General features: G+C 37.5%; 1 protein-coding gene across 2 annotated transcripts in view; it reads right to left on the bottom strand.

The window, feature by feature from the left end:
* cnksr1 (connector enhancer of kinase suppressor of Ras 1) overlaps nt 1-18,991 on the bottom strand; it is a 70,353-nt gene that overhangs the window by 26,197 nt on the left and 25,165 nt on the right. For both annotated transcript variants that reach the window (XM_061968238.2, XM_061968237.2), the window contains 6 exons: nt 5,325-5,369; nt 5,119-5,238; nt 3,525-3,584; nt 2,297-2,362; nt 1,398-1,526; nt 884-993 (listed from right to left, as the gene is read on the bottom strand). In XM_061968238.2, the coding sequence (XP_061824222.2) occupies nt 884-993; nt 1,398-1,526; nt 2,297-2,362; nt 3,525-3,584; nt 5,119-5,238; nt 5,325-5,369 (530 nt within the window). The remainder of the gene's footprint in view (nt 1-883; nt 994-1,397; nt 1,527-2,296; nt 2,363-3,524; nt 3,585-5,118; nt 5,239-5,324; nt 5,370-18,991) is intronic.

The following is an 18,991-nucleotide window of genomic DNA, read 5'->3' as shown; positions in this document are numbered from 1 at the left end:
ACAACAGCTAGATAGAAAGTTAGACATAAGCAAGTTAGTTTAAACTAAAATTAAATTTAGTGTCTTAATCCCTTGACATGAGAGGTAGTTGGTTAGTTAGCTAGCTAGCTAATTGTAGTTGGAAAAGTAAAATGCCTACGCATAATCTTTAGGTACGATAATTACTTTATCAACAAACTGCACAACATAGAAAGCCATATAGAAATTAAACATAAGCAAGTTGCATGTAGACAGCAGAGCTAGTTGGTTAGTTAACTACTTAGCTAGCCAGATCATTTTAGTTGTAATAGGAAAATCCTAAAGTATTATTTTGAAGAAATTACTTTGTTAACTAACTGCACAACATAGACAGCTAAATAGAAATTTAGACACAAGCAAATTAAACTAAAACTGTTGTAGTCTCCTAATCCCTCTCTTTAGGTAGTTTCTTTATTACTAACTACACAACATTGAAAGCTACATAGAAAGTTAGACATTAGCAAGTTAGATTAAACTAAAGCCAAATTCTGTAGTTTCTTAACAGGAGAGCTAGTTGTTTAGTTAACTAGTTACAGTAGTTGTAATATTGTAGTTGTAATAATAAAATACTAATACATATATTTTCTCGGTAATTACTTTATTCACTAACCACACAACATAAAAAGCTAGATAGAAAGTTACATATAAGCAAGTTAGTTGACATTAAACTAAAAGTGATAGGGGACAGGGGAGCTATTTAGTTAGTTAGCAGATTAGCTATGAAGCTAGAAAGCTTTATTCATTTGTTTAGTTACAATATTAACATACTGGTTCAACAGTTTAAACTGATAAGAACCCTTGATTACACTTTTGAAGATGAGCATATTTAAGATAGACATTCAAAGCAGCAAAGAAAAGTTCTGACCTGAAAGATAGGGACCTGACAGAAGCTGCTACCCGCTCGAATATGGAGTGTCGGGGATTGTCTTCTTCCTCCTCTTCCTCTGAACTCTCCTCCTTATATTCCTCTTCGTCCTGTTCCACGAGACATGAATACAAACACAAGCATGTGAGTTTTGTATGGACGTATTAGGACCGCCTTCTGTTGAGGTCTCCATCGATTAATTCATTCCTGCATTGTGTCAATTCCTCAACGAGACCACAAGACGCGCACAACCTTGCCTCAAGCATGGAATCTTGTCAGGGCACACAGTTGATTTAAGTCCACTTCTTGTGTTTTCCCCCCTTACGGCACAAACTGGTTTTAAGATTAACATGGTGTTAGTCACAAGAGGGGTAAAACGCAGTAAGAGTGAGCACATTTTTTAAAACTTCTTAACTCATACATCAATTAGACAGTGCTGGATAAATAGCAGCCGAATCTAATGGAAACTTTGTAACGGATCCGAGTGATTTGAAAGAATGAATCCTTGAATGACCTGCGTAGTGGAGATCCGCTGGATTGGACCCCTGCGGCTCAGCGACCCGGAAGACTTCTTTAGGACCAGAGAGACCCCACTGGGATTCTCTCGTAGCTTCTTCACAAGGTTAGCCCTGCTCCAGCCCACCTAATACACCAAAAAATATAAAGGTATTCTTATTAAGTTATTTTTGATATGTTGCCTTTTTGTGACATTTGTTGCTTCCAGTCATTTAGTCAGTAAACAACATCTTCTAATTGTAATTGTTTTATACATAATCTTTTAGGAACCAGCGTCCTCTACTTTGGACATAAGATTTTGGTCTATTTCAATAGTCAGAAATACAAATGTAAGTAAAAAGGCAATGTTCACACTGCACGGTATGGTATCTAAATCTGATGTTTTTGTTAAATCCAATTTTTTTATGTAATCGCTGATGCAGAATAGGTCCGTGAAATAACTTGCATGCGCACAAAACATGACGTCACCAGTAGGGATGGGTACCTTTCATATTTGAACCGATGTGCCGATTTCCAGTAACATGGGAATCGATACCAGTACACAACCGTACCAATTTTTGGTACTTCAATGTGTGCTTGTGTGTTCATAAATACCAACATTTTGAAGCACAGGCAGAGGTAGAGGAAGCTGCTGGAGGCTGACCATACTTAAAATGTAACTACTGCCATCTTGAAGAGTTATTCAAAATACATATTAGGAGGTTGCCTACAGCCATACATGTTTATGACAATGTTTATTAAAATTAATTAGCTTCAGTGATAATTTGATTTTGTAGACCCCGGATACTGTAGGAGACTCAGTGAGTGAAAGCTGGATGATGGCAGCAGTTTGACCCTGGAACATATTATTTCTACTTTCATTATTTCCAATGGGAAAATTAGGTAGCTCAGACTCACCACAATCTGGTTGTTGACTTTGATCACTTCATCTCCAGCCAGGATCTTTGCAACATCGCTTGATGGCTAAGAAACAAAAATTAGACAAAAAGATGAACCAATCGGTGACATAACTGTATTGCACAGAAAAAAACTAAACTTAAAACATGTGATTATATAACATGACTAGTGGTGAGTCACTTGACTCATGTATTGCTGTAAAAATAATTCAACATGACAATATCGCCCCATAGTGCCTCACAGTTAGCTTCAGTCAAATTAACTTAAAAGCTGTTTAAGGCTGCGTTTTAGTCCATTCACCTTGCAAATGTAGAAAGTGTTCAAATCTAAAAAGGTATTCCTTGTTGGCATAGATGTTGTTCTCACACCAGCTGATAATCACTCCTACACCCCTCAATCACACCCCTGTTTACTTCACAAGCTCAATTAGTTTTGCTTTGCCCAAACAAACGCCTCGATTCTGTCTGGTAATGTAATTTGAACCAATGGTAACACATGGGCGTGTTACAGTAATTAGGTATGGCCAAAAAGATCGAAACAGTGCAGAAAGGTTCAGATACTGTACAGGAGTAAATGTAATGTAAGGTTGAGTTTGGAACAAGCAGCCCTGAATATATCTTAAAAGTATTTTCATCACAATGGTTTTTTTGTTTCTCTTATCAAAACACACAAACCACCTCATTGCATGGAGACACTACATTAAACATGCTTAAACTAAACCCATTAATACCAAATAAGACCTCATAATAAAAACATTATAAAGCCCCTGCAGTCTTTAGTAAATGAATGTTAAATCAATTCTAACTTATTACAACTGTTTTTGACCAAATTATATTAAAGTTAATCAAATAGACAATTACAACAATGAATTAATTTTATTTTTAGAATGAGACAAAGACCAACCACAATTATATTTCAGTCTATGAACCAGTTGTATTGAGTTTTCTGTGTCAAAATTAAATGAACATAAAGCCAATTGATGACATTATAAAATATTTAATAATAAATTAGATATACAATAGTATAGTAATTTAAGTTAAGACTTAAGTTAAGATGTGGTATTTTGTTCAGATTAGCAAGTACTGAACATTGGATTGGTTTATGTATCTTTCACTAAATATTAGAGTTGGCCCCCTACGTCCTTGAATTTTTGATGGGAAAAAAAGCTGCTTTCATTCAGCTAACCAAATTATAAAACGGTTTGTGGAGACGTAAAAAACAATCTGACCTCTGTTGCAGTTCCGGTCACATAGTGGTTGCTGGAGCCAATGGATGTTATCTCAATACCCTAATACAAAAGACAATGGAGGAAAAAAATAACAGACAGTTTACAGTGTAAAAATACAAAAACAAACAATGTTGGTGTATTTAATCGGCAGAGGAGCAACATTCTGTCAACACTGTCTGAAATATTGATGTCTGCCTCGAGATGGATTGGCGGCTGTGTCTCTAATTAGCCATTAGCCTGCCCTGATTAATTATTTTCAGCCATAAAAGCAAACTAATCTCACCCAGGAGACACAATCAATATGTTTCACACGGCAACAAAAAACAGAGCAGGCTGTCTCGATACACACTCATTGCCAAATCCCTTACAATTTATGAGTGTGTTTACCTTCATAATTTTCTTCTATTCTTCTTTTAGCAGTAATAACAGTATGTTTGTGTGTCTGCACAGGATGATGAGAAATAACCTTTTTTTCGTTGTGATTGTGTATTAAATACCCAGTGGAAATGACTAATCTTTCTTACCACGTCGATGATGTCCATCATTTAATTTACGATTCCGGAATACGAAGGCAAAAATACCAGCAGACTGAGCAAGCAGTATCATCACTATGGAACTGGTAAAGGTCAGATCACACCCACACCACCATTCAATTTGACAAAATCCAGGCAATACCTTATCTCATATTACAAAACCCAAAACCAGTGAACTTGGCACATTGTGTAAATCGTAAATAAAGACAGAATACAATGATTTGCAAATCATTTTCAACCTATATTCAATTGAATAGACTGCAAAGACAAGATACTTAACATTCGAACTGGAAAATGTTGTTATTTTTTGCAAATATTAGCTAATTTGGATTTTAATGCCTGTTTAAAAAAGCATAAGTGGCAAAAAAGACTGAGAAAGTTGAGGAATGCTCATCAAACACTTATTTGGAACATCCCACAGGTGACCAGGCTAATTGGGAACAGGTGGGTGCCATGATTGGGTATAAAAGCAGCATTCATGAAATGCTCAGTCATTCACAAACAAGGATGGGGTGAGGGTCATACCTTGTGAACAGATGTGTGAGCAAATTGTTTAAGAACAACAATTCTCAACAAGCTATTTCAAGGAATTCAGGGATTTCACCATCTACGGTCCATAATATCATCAAAAGGTTCAGAGAATCTGAAGAAATCACTGCACGTAAGCAACAAGGCTGAAAACCAACATTGAATGCCTGTGACCTTGGAGCCCTCAGGCGGTATATTTCCATTTTATTTTTTATATGTTTATATATCATTTACTTATTGGGTCTTCAAAATGTACGTGATGATTTGCAAAAACATTTTAGTTTAATTATTTACTTAGTTTTTTATTTTGCTCAAAACAAAACAGGCTTTATTATACATTTTTCAGTAAATTTAATTGTATTAAAATTGCTACACTTGTCAACAAGCTGACTTTCCATAAAGACGACCCATTTTGGTAAAATGTTATGTCGACAAAAGCGTAACTGACTTAAATGGGGTCGACTATGTTCATTCATTCAAGACATCAAAAAGTGACAGAGAGAAAAGCTACAGAGTAATAATATATACATTACCAGATGTTCTCCTGGTGACACGGGTACAAGGTCGACGCTCTCCAGCTGAGCAGTGTTGGTGAGGAGAGTCTCCGAGCTGCAGCTCAAGATCTCGTCGCATACCACCACCAACTGACGACACTTTTAGTAAAATAAAGACAAGACAAAAAAACACTGACCAAGAACCCATGATGTTAATGATAAAAGAGGTAATTGAAAAGACTTACCACAGAGATGATGTCCTTCTCTTTCTCATAGACGGATGTGTTTTTCTGGTGGTAAAAAATGTCAAATGAGTGTTGGATGTCACATCAGCATGAAATACTCCTGATTAGTATTGATAATGATATTGATTGATGATGTTTTGCGGAAATGGGCCATGTTAACTGAAAATACATGTCCTATTTCCTCTTTACTGTACCAATCAATTAGACTGCTTTGTTTTTATTCATCACAATACCACAACTGATTTCCAAATAGGAATACTAGTACCCAAGAGCATACTTGAGATTTAAAACACATGGTTAAGGTGGTCATTGTGTTAGTTTGCTTCGAACATGCATTCAATTACAATATGATGCATTACATATTTCCAGTTTCTCATTACAGCATGTCCGATAACACAACTACAACGTTGATCATCGAACTGGGGCCCAGGGTGTCCTGGTTCCAAGTGCACATGTGGACACCCTTATGTTTGAACATGGTGTTTGTTATGGACAATCTCTGACGAGCACAAAAGTCCAATAACAAAACACCACTCTGGTTCAGATCTGGGAGTAAGTGTTGAAGTCCCCCAGTAGAACAAGGGAATCACCTGATGGAGCACTCTCCAGTGTTCCCTCGAAGGGCTCCAAAAAGGGGGGGGTACTCTGAACTGCTGTTTGGTGCGTATAAGCACAAACATTGGTCAGGACCCGTCCCCCCAGCCGGAGGCGGAAGGAAACTACCGCGACAAGTACAGCCACCCCCGCCCGTCGCCTCTCACTGCTGGCAACTTGCTGTGCGTCGAGGTGAGATCAACTAGATCTAGCCGGAACTTCCCTATCTTGTGCACCAGCTCAGACTCCTTCCCCCCCAGCAAGGTGACGTTCCACGTCCCAAGAGGCATCTTCTGCGGCTGAGGATCAGACCGCCAAAGGCCCTGCTTTCGCCTGCCGCCCATCTCACAAACCACCCGACTTCTATGTCCACTCCGAAGGGTGGTGAGCCCATTGGAGGGGGGACCCACATTGCCTCTTCTGACTGTGCCTGGTCGGGCCCCAGGGGCATCGAAGCCAGATAAAATATCTGATTGTATTTTGTAGCCGGTTATTTTTTCTCTTTGATAATTTCTTATTAAAAAAATATTAGTGGACTGTAATTTTTTTAATATATAATTTTTTCTATTAAAGAAAGTCTTCTATTCAGCTTGATTTTAGAATAAGTCTAAAAAAATAAGAAAAAAATTATATATTCGTTAATAAATACATATTAATAATTCAAATGTGCATTCAACAAAAAACGTAATTGCAATTAAGATTAGCACCCAAATGTACTATATAGTCAATGTCCCTATTTTTGCAGTAAGAGTAAGATCAGTTATGGTTTGAGGGTTTAAATAAGGCATATTACTTGCATTGACATTAAAAAAATATATCCCGCCTTTTGCTCAAAGCTAGCTGGGATAGGCTCCAGCTTAGCCATGACCCTAATGAAGATAGGCGTTTTAGAAAATGAATGGATAAAAAATGAATAGATAAAATATGTTTTTGTGTTGATTTCATTTTATGTTTATTGCATAACAAAAAAATTTATTTGACAAAAAAGTCAACATTTTCAAACAATGATTAATCAAGCATTCTGGTAGGTTAATAATTAAAGTCGCAAGCAGCGTGGAATGAGCCCTCGCACCCACTTGCAACTCAGGGTTCACGTGAGTCAGCTGGTCATGTCCTTCCCAATGCCATGACACACCATCAAAAAAATCAGTAAGGCTGGAGCATGTAAAAGGAAGTTGGGATTGTTATAATTTCCCACCACAAGGCGGTGATATTGGTGTCGATAGAGATGTCTAGTCATGATCAGTAAAGTTCAGTCTCAAATCTGTCTGGAAGAAGATCTGATCATTTAAAGTCAAGTAATGAATGGGTACAAATACGTGCTGACCCATCTAGAACTTCAAAGTGTCATCATCATCATCATCTGCACCAATTATAATCAAGATCTGAATTTGTTGAGCCGAGTTACAAATGTGGAAAATTATGCCCACATTTTATGGCGTAGGCAAAATTGCTTTGCATTTTATCATCGCCCATCTGTCTAGTATCTGTTATTTTAACCACGGTTCATTTGGTTAAAGTCCCTCGGAGGAGTTTGTTAAAAGTACGACCCCTGTTTTTGGCCTAAATATGGCAGACGGAAACCAAGATGGCCGACTTCCTATTTGTTTTCAAATATGGGTTTTTGACAATTTAACGTGTATCTTGTCATGATAAACGTTTCCCGTGACTTTCGTGACAATACGTGAAACTGGTGGGCTGAGCTAATTTTTTATCAAAAATTCAAAGGGGGCGCAACACAATAAATTTTGACAGTATGTTAATGTCCTACGTGCATATCAGGTGCCTCTAAAATACGATCAAAGCAGTAGAATAATTATAAACAAAGCAAATTCAATAGGGCCTTTGCAGCTTTTGCTGCTCAGGCCCTAATGATGTTATTTTTATTTTCAACATACAAACATTCTTAACATTATCAATCCTTTCTTGCATAGTGGTCACTACAGTGGACAGGTACTTAAAAGTTGTTCTTCTGCAGAAATGCAGAGGATTGGAAGAATATTTGTCCAATTCTTGTTTTCTAAGGCATAAAAGGTAGTATTCAATTTGAGACTTGAGGAAATTGTGATTAAACTTATCTCCAATATATTGTACACATGATTGTATCGCTGGCTATATTTTGACTGCTATTCATATTGTTGTGACTTTGTTGTTTTTGGAAAATATTTTATTTGCAATAACGTTTGGCCCATAAATTATTTAATAGGAATGTAAATTTAGCTATATTTTTTCAGATGTTAGTCCTTTCATTTTTTTATTTATTTATTTTTTTTCAAAGTCAATGTTTTTGCAATACGGTTCACAATATCGGAATATGTGAAATATGTGAACACATTGTTAAAGATTATTAAAAACATTTTATAGGGCTCACAAAATCTACTTGAAAATTTTTTTTAAGTGTATTTTATCAATTAAACCTGTTGTCCACCCTAGTCAACATTTCACAAACTCCTTGAAAAAAATGTATGTAAAAAAAAAAAAAAAAGAAAGAAAAGGAGAAAGTAATAAAATCACTAAATGGTGCATCAAATGGTTAAAATATAATTTCAATTAAAAGGGGTCATATTATGATTTTTATTGTACATTTAAAACACTTCCTTGTGGTCTACATAACATGTAATGGTGGTTCTTTGGTCAATATGTTGCATAGATTATGATTTACAGACCATCTTTGAGCCGGTTCCGGACCCTATCTGTGGCCGGTCTTACTTACATGGCTCGACTTCGACGTCTTCTCCCCGCCATTCATGTTGTAGTTTTTAGCGTTTCCAAGCGACTTTATTGACAGATTAAGTTCGAACTATACCCTAATTTGTATTAGAAATGGCAACAGCACAGGATGCATGTGCATTTACAAGCCAGTCAGTAATCTTTTTTTTTGTTTTAAATTTTTGGTTCACAAAAAACAAATGTCAAGCTGTCAATGATTGATGAACTCCTTTACTAAAGCTGCCTTGTAAAAGATAGGAAGTTGTATTATGAACCGTCCATGTTTTTTTTCCTTATCAAGGTCTGCTCTAAGGTTGGGTTAAAAGCACCGACTAAGTCAATGAAAAATTGTATTGTGTTGTTCAGTGTGTGTGTGTGTGTGCCCAAAGCCGATCTCTCTGTGGTTGTCAAGGTAACAAAGACAAGCTATTATATGGGAGTCACGTTCTGGGATAAAGAAAAATAGGACAACAAGGTAGTGAAGGACGCAACCAAAGACAAAAGGCTGGATTTAACACTTAAAGCTGTAAACACATACCGTACATATACTATATTGTGTTTTTTTATGTGTGATAAAGCCAATGTTGTGTCTCTTGGTGCAAGTTCACATTCATTAAGTATTTTCAATAAGCCAGCAGGTCAAAAGCGGGCTATAAAAAGACTCCTGCTTCCACAGCTTCTCGTTTTTCAATGTCAGTCTTACTAACCTTTTCAGTTCACCTACTATCCTGCTCTTAAACTTTAGATTTGTGTTTTATCAGGCAAAAATTCAATGTCTAAGGCGGTGGTGTTCATCCAAAGTGCAGCCTCACAGCTTTTTTTTTTTCTGTCCTACAATAAAATTAAATACAGCCCATATAAAATTATTACACAGAAAACAATGAAAAAACAAAAACTTCCCGTGCATCTTACTGGAAGGGTTCTTTGATATTTTTTTCACATTTTTTAATATGTGTACTGCACTGTTATTCCTGGTAATCGGACACCGGTGTAAGGTATTTTTCCTTCTCTGGTTGGGGCATTACAGTGCTGAGTAGGGTTTGGTTAAAATAGTTCAATTTTTGCTAGGATATCCACTGCAAGATTTGGCATGTTTGAGTCAGTTAAAGCCCTCAAAAACGTGATTTAGTGGCCGAAATATTAATAATAATGGCAAAGAATAGACAACGGTTCCTTTATCACAGATAACATGATGTTGAGGTTGTTTTTCTTAGAAATGTATTTAGAAGCTTAGCATACCATTACCCATACAGGATAGCTTTTTAGCGTGTTTCATGAATTAAAATATGAAGAGTATCAAATTGCTTTGTTTGCACTGGAGACGTTGGCACAATAAATAACACACTAAATTAGAATTTGCCTGAGTTGACTAGAGCATCTGTGTAAATGTTGAATATTACCTTTTTAAGAAAAAAAGTTAAATACATTTTCTGTCATGAGTATAAAGTTGTATTTTAAGGTTAATAGGTTTGGGTTAAGCTATATTCTTTTTAAAATTTTGGGTTAAAAAAAAAATTAAAAATCAAAATGTAATATTTTGTTTCTTTTGTTAGTTTTGTTTTGGGGGGTTTTCGAAAATTGTCCTGTAAAAATAAAATAATAATAATAATAAAGAAATGGTACTGTAAAGTAATGACTAAACAATGAAAAATAACTAGTACATTTAAAAATATATATACATATATATTTATATTTATTTATATATTTCTTTTACAAAATATTGGTAACTTAGTATAAAAGGATTTTTTTGAAAACATAACATTTTCAATAAAAAAAAAAACTTGATCTATCTGTGTTGGCCCTGCAATGAGGTGGCGACTTGTCCAGGGTGTACCCCGCCTTCCGCCCGATTGTAGCTGAGATAGGCTCCAGCGCCCCCCGCGACCCCAAAGGGAATAAGCGGTAGAAAATGGATGGATTGATTTAAATGACATTTTAAAAATTACTTGAAAAAATAAAATAATAATTACATGAGAAAAGCACTTAGAGTGCATACCTCTGCCAGGCTCTTTCTTCTCATAACAAAGAGTCCTTTTAAAAAAAATTCTGAACCTGACGATGATCCGGATTGCTCCCAAAATCCAAACATTTTTGACATTTCCTGAAAGTTTCACCCAAATCTAGCCCTAACTCTTTGAACCATCTTGTTAGTCATCTCCTTTCTTTGCCTCTGTGGGTGGAGGTGGGGTTTTGATTGATTGAGACTTTTATTAGTAGGTTGCACAGTGAAGTACAATTGACCACTAAATGGTAACACCCGAATAAGTTTTTCAACTTGTTTAAGTCGGGGTCCACTTAAATTGATTCATGATACAGGTATATACTATCAGATATATACTATCATCATAATACAGTCATCACACAAGATCATCACATTGAATTATTTACAATCCGGGGTGTGGGGGGGGGGTTGGGTTTGGTTGTTATCATCAGTCATCAACAATTGAGAACAGAGAAATGGATATTGAAACAGTGTAGGTCTGACTTGGTAGGATATGGACAGCAAGTAGTGGGCAGAGAGAGAGAGAGAGAGAGAGAGAGCGAGAGAGAGAGAGAGATCGAGATCAGAAGGCATAAGAAAAAGTATCTGCATTTGATTGTTTACATTTGATTATTAACAATCCGGGGAGGGTATTAGTTTAGGATTGTAGCTGCCTGGAGGTGAACTTTTATTGCGGTTTTGAAGGAGGATAGAGATGCACTTTCTTTTATACCTGTTGGGAGCGCATTCCACATTGATGTGGCATAGAAAGAGAATGAGTTAAGACCTTTGTTAGTTCGGAATCTGGGTTTAACGTGGTTAGTGGAGCTCCCCCTGGTGTTGTGGTTATGGCGGTCATTTACGTTAAGGAAGTAGTTTGACATGTACTTCGGTATCAGGGAGGTGTAGCGGATTTTATAGACTAGGCTCAGTGCAAGTTGCTAGCATACACACACACACACACACACACACACAGACAAGTTGACCCTCATAAGGTAACGTGGTAGAAATCACACCCAAAATCTAATCACTTGTTCTGACATTTCCTGAAAGTTTCAGCAAAATCCACCCATAACCTTTTCAGCTATGTTGTTAACGAACAGACAGACAAATGTAACTAAGGTTCATGTCGCGAGCTGCTTGATATTCTTGCTATAATTTCTCAAAATAAGCGTGGTTAACCATCACATACCTTTTCGCATAAACCTCCAAATTCCACTTTTCGATCGTCATGCAGGTTCAAAGGTCACACACCCTCCTTATACATCTCCCTGTTGCGTGAGCGACTTAAAGCATACTGACGAGTCCAGTAGTTGGAGCCCCACATACAACACCAGCTGACTTCCTAGTGTGGTCACCCTCAGGCTGACTAAACAGGAAATAAAAGTCATTTCTTTGGCTGTGCAAGCATGTGCATGAGAAGCAGCTGTGACCTATCAATAAGCTCTGCTTGCTACTGACGCTATAGGAACACACGCTGCTTGTAAATGTGACTGGCTCATTAAAGGACATGATATAATAGTGTATATACATCCACACTCACTACGAAGGGCTCTTATAACACAGCGATGACAGCTTTTCTTCTGTCTGTCGCTATGACATCATCACCTTACAGCCTTTTTTTCCCTTTCATATACTTTATTCATCCTCAAAGGGGAACATTTTTATTTAGATTACATACAAACAAGAATATTGTACTGCTACTACTCTTAAACAAATATTCATTGCAAAATGTCACAAGTGAACCAAAAATCTTAGCTAGCTAGTTTGCCTTTTCTAGTTCCTTCATCTAGCTTGTGCAGAATTTGTGAGGACATAATTTGTCCCCTAAAATAAAATGGCATCTGCCAGTCATGCTCACAGCGCACTTTCCTTGGTAAACTGGTCCAAAAAGGGGTCACTGCAACACATAACAGAGAAAGGACAGGGAGAGCAGCATACTTGCCAACCCTCCCGAATTTTCCGGGAGACTCCCGAATTTCAGTGCCTCTTCCGAAAATCTCCCGGGACAACCATTCTCCCGATTTCTAGCTGGACAACAATATTGGGGGCGTGCCTGAAAAGGAGACTATTATATATGTCTCCGTTATCCATAGGTTTATCTATAACCCATAAAGTAGGCAGGCACGGAGCTATTTCTCAGCGTGTGTTTATTCCAGCCGGCACGTTAATACACTGACACACAACATCCAGATTCCCATCATGCACTGCTTCAAAACTACGGCAAGTAGTAATGTCCAAAAACATAACAGAGACGAAGCAGAAGAACGAAGAAGAGACAGTCATGGCGACGACGAGTAAAAAGAAGAAGTACGCATGCAAGTTCCAAAATGATTGGAAACAAGAATTTCAGTTCATCCAGGACAGCTCGAAGGGGAAGGGTTATGCCGCCTGCAAATTTTGTAGATCAGACTTCTCCATTGAACTCGGTGGCCGAATGGATATAGTCACTCATGAACGGTCAGAGAAGCACAAGGCGGCGGCAACGCAGCACCGGTCACAGCCCAGTATTTTGGGCCACCTTGCTAAATGGAGACCCGAGGGTGTAACATATGCCGAGACAAAGATGGCTATGTTGATAGCTGCAAGCAACATCCCGTTCTCATTTGCGGATGTTTTCAACAAATCCGTGAAGGATATGTTCCCGGATTCAGAGATCGCTCGCCAGTACTCAAATGGCAGAACAAAGGCTACTCAAATAGTGAAAGGTAAGTGTTTTTTTTATTTTTTAAGTAAGTAGCAAGTGCAGTACAGTTAGTAGAACAACTGTGTTTTCATTACTGTGTACTGTACTATGTATATATATATATATATATATATATATATATATATATATATATATATATATATATATATATATATATATATATATCCATCCATCCATCCATTTTCTACCGCTTATTCCCTTTGGGGTCGCGGGGGGCGCTGGAGCCTATCTCAGCTACAATCGGGCGGAAGGCGGGGTACACCCTGGACAAGTCGCCACCTCATTATATATATATATATATATATATATATATATATATATATATATATATATATATATACATATTAGGGCTGCAACTAACAACTAATTTGATAATCGATTAATCTGGTGATTATTACTTCGATTAATCGATTAATAATCGGATAAAAGAGACAAACTACATTTCTATCCTTTCCAGTATTTTATTGGGGGGGAAACAGTATACTGGCACCATACTTATTTTGATGATTGTTTCTCAGCTGTTCGTAAATGTTGCAGTTTATAAATAAAGGTTTATAAAAAAAAATAAAAAAATAAAATAAAAAAAAGTAGCCTCTGCGCATGCGCATAGCATAGATCCAACGAATCAATGACTAAATTAATCGCCAACTATTTTTATAATTGATTTTAATTGATTAGATGTTGCAGCCCTAATATATATATATATATATATATATATATATATATATATATATATATATATATATATAAGAAATACTTGCATTTCAGTGAATTCTAGCTATAAATATACTCCTCCCCCCTTAACCCCTCCCCCCGGCCCCACCCACCTCAAATCCCCCCAATCTCTAGAATTCGGAGGTCTCAAGGTTGGCAAGTATGGAGAGCAGGCATAAAATATTATTTAGGTAAGGGCACAGAAACACTGTTCCATAATGGCACTGGTGCCTACGGAAGTGGTAGTACCCACACTGACAAAAGAAGAAGCAATAGGTGCCTTCTTTCAGTGCTAAATGAATGCAGACTGAGCCACCTGCAACAAGTGCTTGGCTTTGCACGTTCGATATGTTCTGTATTGCTGCAATATTTATGATAGGTTGTTGTGGGTGTTCTTACATATTTCTGAGCATACAGTCGTACCTTGCCATATCGTGCTTTAAATGTTGCAGCTTCCCCACAATGCAACATTTTTTGGGATCTTTTTCTTTTTAGTATATAAATATATTCTGCAATGTTCTCGTCGTAAATGAAGAATGTTCAATCATACAAATAGCTAGATAAGCAAAAAATATCAATCCTATAGTAGTGTTGGCCACTACAGTAGACCAAACCAATCACAGTGCTCTGTTCAGTATCGTGGCCAGTGATTGGCTCAGGCTCAGGAAGCATTACTGTATTGGATTAAAAGAGTGTAAAGGTGACTAAAGGTTTTTATAATGTTGAGAAACATATTTAGAATATTGTTAACAGTTTTTAATGTTCTAGCTATGAAAATATTTGACTTATAATGATTAATGATTCCTACTTAGTAGAAATTAATTTATGTCAGTCATGTCCGAAACCAATCAACAGCAATAATTTATTTTATTTATTTATTTATTTTTTTTAAATCTGCTTGTTTTTTTTTATTTTTAAATACCGGTCCAGGTACCCGCTCCAATTTGGTCCTAGTATCGTTTAAATGCAACAATAACCATCCCTATACATTGCTCTGTATTAGATATGAACGCATTTCATCACATAGTGATGAAAGTTGCTCAACTGCAAACATTAGCCAACATTTATTAAGAGTAAGGCGTTTCTTAGTGGTAATACCCTATAATTGTACTAATGCATTTTGCACTTTACCTTGCTGTCGTTGTTGCCCACCTCCAATGAGTCGCACTTAAGTCCTGTTAGCGAACATTGAATAGTTTTGTTTTCATCCCCCGAAATATTATTTTCATTGTTTTTGTATTATATAGCAACACCAATAAAAGTTAGAAGGAAATCGAAAACCAATCCACTTTAAGGTTGCTTACCAAATATATAAGATTAACGTGCAAAGTTTGGATAACCAGTAGTTCGTTCATCAATCATTTGACAAAAGGGAAGCGTCAAAAATGTTTTTGGGCATACTTATTAGCGACATGCACATTCACAAGAATCCAAAACAGGAAGTGGGTGAACAATAGGGCTTCATTAGCGTCTCCTGTATACAGTGACTTATCATGAAGGTCTGAGCTCACCAGTCAATCACTATTTGTGTACTTGGGAAAACATCCTCTGAGTCAGCTACATCTGTCTGTCACCTGCAACATTTTTGACTGTTTCTGTACGCCAACTCACTGCAGCTTCTGTTTTTGACACGCTCTCACACTCTTTTGAAAACTTATCAGCTGCATCATCACACCCACAGCTGATAAAACCAATGAATCAGCGATGACATGTGGTTGATGACAAACAAAATACACATCCAGGGTTTTGATAGCAACCTGATAAGAGCACCTTTAGTTTCAATTTGCAAGTGTACATTTCATTACGCAGATTTGTTCATCAATCTGAGAACCACATCAGTTAATATTCGGGAATCCGCAAATGTACACATCCCATGTGATTTTCCCCCAGTAGTTTTAAAATTTCTAAGGTGATTGAATTTCGCTCCCTAGCAATTCCAGAACCGAATGCGGTTATTCAAATTCAGGCAAGCCACAATTTATGGCTTTTGATTTTGCACAACAAATCCAAAAATAGAAAAATAATGACAAAAGGGAACTAATCATGAAATATTATACCTTCATATTATCATAATGTAAAATACAGTGCTTCCGGAAAGTATCCACAGCGCTTCACTTTTTCCACATTTTGTTATGTTATAGCCTTAATCCAAAATTAAATAAATACATTTTTGTCCTCAAACTTCTACACACGATACCCCATAATGAGAATGTGAAAAAACATTTTTTAGAAATGTTTGCAAAGTTTATTTTACCAAAAACTGTTTACTTTTGTGTGTTACTTTGCCATGAAGCTCAAAAGTGAGCGCAAGTGCATTCTGTTTCAACGGATCATCCTTGAGAGTAGTAAATTATATTTATAAAGCGCATTTTTCTCTTGGGACTCAAAGCGCTTTACATGGTGAAACCCATTATCTGCATCTTTAAGCTACATTGAAATCAGTGTGGGACACACTGGAGGCAGGTGGGTAAAGTGTCTCGCTAAAGGACACAACGGCAGTAACTAGGGTAGCGGTAGCTGGAATTGAACCTGTAACCCTCAAGTTGCTGTCACGGCCGCTCTACCAACAGAACCACACAGCCCCAAGTAAACTGGTAAATTTAGTTTGTTAAACATGATTTGGAAAGGCACACACCCCTGTCCATATATAATGTCCTACACTTGACAGTGCATGGCAGAGTACAAGCCAAGAATGTCGAAGGAATTGTCTGGAGACCTCCGAGACAAGACTGTCTCGAGACACAAATCTAAGGAAGGGTACAGAAAAATATCTGCTGCATTGAAAGTCCCAATGAGCACAGTGGCCTCCATTGTCCGTAAATGGAAGAAATTTGAAACTACCAAGACTCTGATAAAGCTGGCCGGCCGTCTAAACTGAGCGATCGGGGGAGAAGGTCGAAGTCAGGGAGGTGACTAAGAACACGATGGTCACTCTGTCAGAGCTACAGCATTCCTCAATGGAGAGAGGAGAACCTTCCAGAAGGACAATCATCTCTGCAGCAATCCACCAATCAGGCCTGTATGGCAGAGTAGCCAGATGGAATCCATTATTTCGTAAAAGTTTGCCAAAATGCACCTGAAAGACTCTCAGACCATGACAAACAAAATTCTCTGGTCTGATGAGACAAAGATTGAACTATTTGGTGTGAATGCCAGGCGTCATGTTTGGAGAAAAACCAGGTACCACTCATCACCAAGCCAATACCATCCCTACAGACATATACATAATCTATTAGCCACAACACAACCAGGCTTATATTTAATATGCCACAAATTAATACCGCATAACAAACACCTCCCACCTCCCGTCCATATAACCCGCCAATACAACTCAAACACCTGCACAACACACTCAATCCCACAGCCCAAAGTACCGTTCACCTCCCCAAAGTACACACAGCACATATATTTCCCCAAAGTCCCCAAAGTTACGTACGTGACATGCACATAGCGGCACGCACGTACAGGCAAGCAATCAAATGTTTGGAAGCCACAGATGCATGCGTACTCACGGGACCGTGTCTGCGTATCAAACTCAAAGTCCTACTGGTAAGAGTCTCTGTTGTCCCAGTTCTCCACAGGCCAATGGTAAAGCTTGACTGTCATCTTTCGGGAATGTAAACAATGAAACACCGGCTGTGTTATCCGGCAAAATAGTCAGGGGGTGCATTCTACGGCGGGGGTGCGTTATCCGGCACAACACCTGCCGCAATACACCGCTTCCCACCTACAGCTTTCTTCTTTGCTGTCTCCATTGTTCATTGAACAAATTGCAAAAGATTCACCAACACAGATGTCCAGAATACTGTGGAATTTTGCGATGAAAACAGACGATTTAACAGCTGGCCACTATGCTGTCCCAAAATGTCCGCTACAATCCGTAACGTCACGCGCTGACGTCATCATACCGAGACGTTTTCAGCAGGATATTTCGCGCAAAATTTAAAATTGCACTTTAGTAAGCTAACCCGGTCGTATTGGTATGTGTTGCAATGTTAAGATTTCATCATTGATATATAAACTATCAGACTGCGTGGTCGGTAGTAGTGGGTTTCAGTAGGCCTTTAAGGAAAACGCAGTAGTATGCAAATATTGCAAAGTGAAGCTCGCATACACCAATAGCACAAGTTCGATGCTGCAGCACCTGTCGAGAAAGCATCCGATTGGGAGATGTTCAGAGGCGAGGTAAATCATCTATTATCAAATGTAAACGCAAAACTTATGTTAGTAAAATAAATGTTATTCATTATGATAACCAGGATGTGTTCTTTCACTCCCGCGAAGTCATCAAATGCCGCCAAAAGGTGTTGAAAACTAACAACGCTATCCGAGCTGTCGTGTTCAATTAGCCTTTCATTAGTAACCACGCGAAATTAGTCGTGCAAAGTTATTCGGGTTATTAAAGTCATGCAACCACATGCTACTTGGATAGCTTGCACTTGCACCCACTATAGTCTCTATAGCATAGGCGCCGATCTACATTTCTGCCAATGGGTGCTCGGACGGGCGGTAAATCTGACAGTACTTTTCTGAGCATGCACGTTTTTTGCTTGGTGGTGACTCACCACTGGTTGCACATTTCAAATGCAGTATTAAAAGGCACTACCTAATCCACTTTTTATGTTGATATAATGAAAATTGTTCTTATTGTTTTATTTTTGATACTAAGATTATAGTTTTATTTTAACTTTCTCAGGGAATATTAATTTTGAACTAATTTTATATATATGTGTTTTCATCTCAAACATGTTATGATGGCAAAATGAACATTGATTACTATTTTGCATGCAAAGAATGCAATGAACTGTATTGCATTCTTAAAATGTAAAACTGTTGTCGTCATTATTATGTGATTTGTCTTTTTATATTGTTTATGTATTGTTGGCAGGTTGAAAACTGCTCCGCGGATTTGCGTGGAGAAACTACCATTTAAACAACACCGTATAATAATCATCAAAAACG

Source organism: Nerophis lumbriciformis, linkage group LG08 (assembly GCF_033978685.3).
Source record: "Nerophis lumbriciformis linkage group LG08, RoL_Nlum_v2.1, whole genome shotgun sequence".
NCBI lineage: Eukaryota > Metazoa > Chordata > Actinopteri > Syngnathiformes > Syngnathidae > Nerophis > Nerophis lumbriciformis.
The sequence above is the reverse complement of the archived record's forward strand: the minus strand, read 5'-3'. Positions and strand labels throughout refer to the sequence as shown.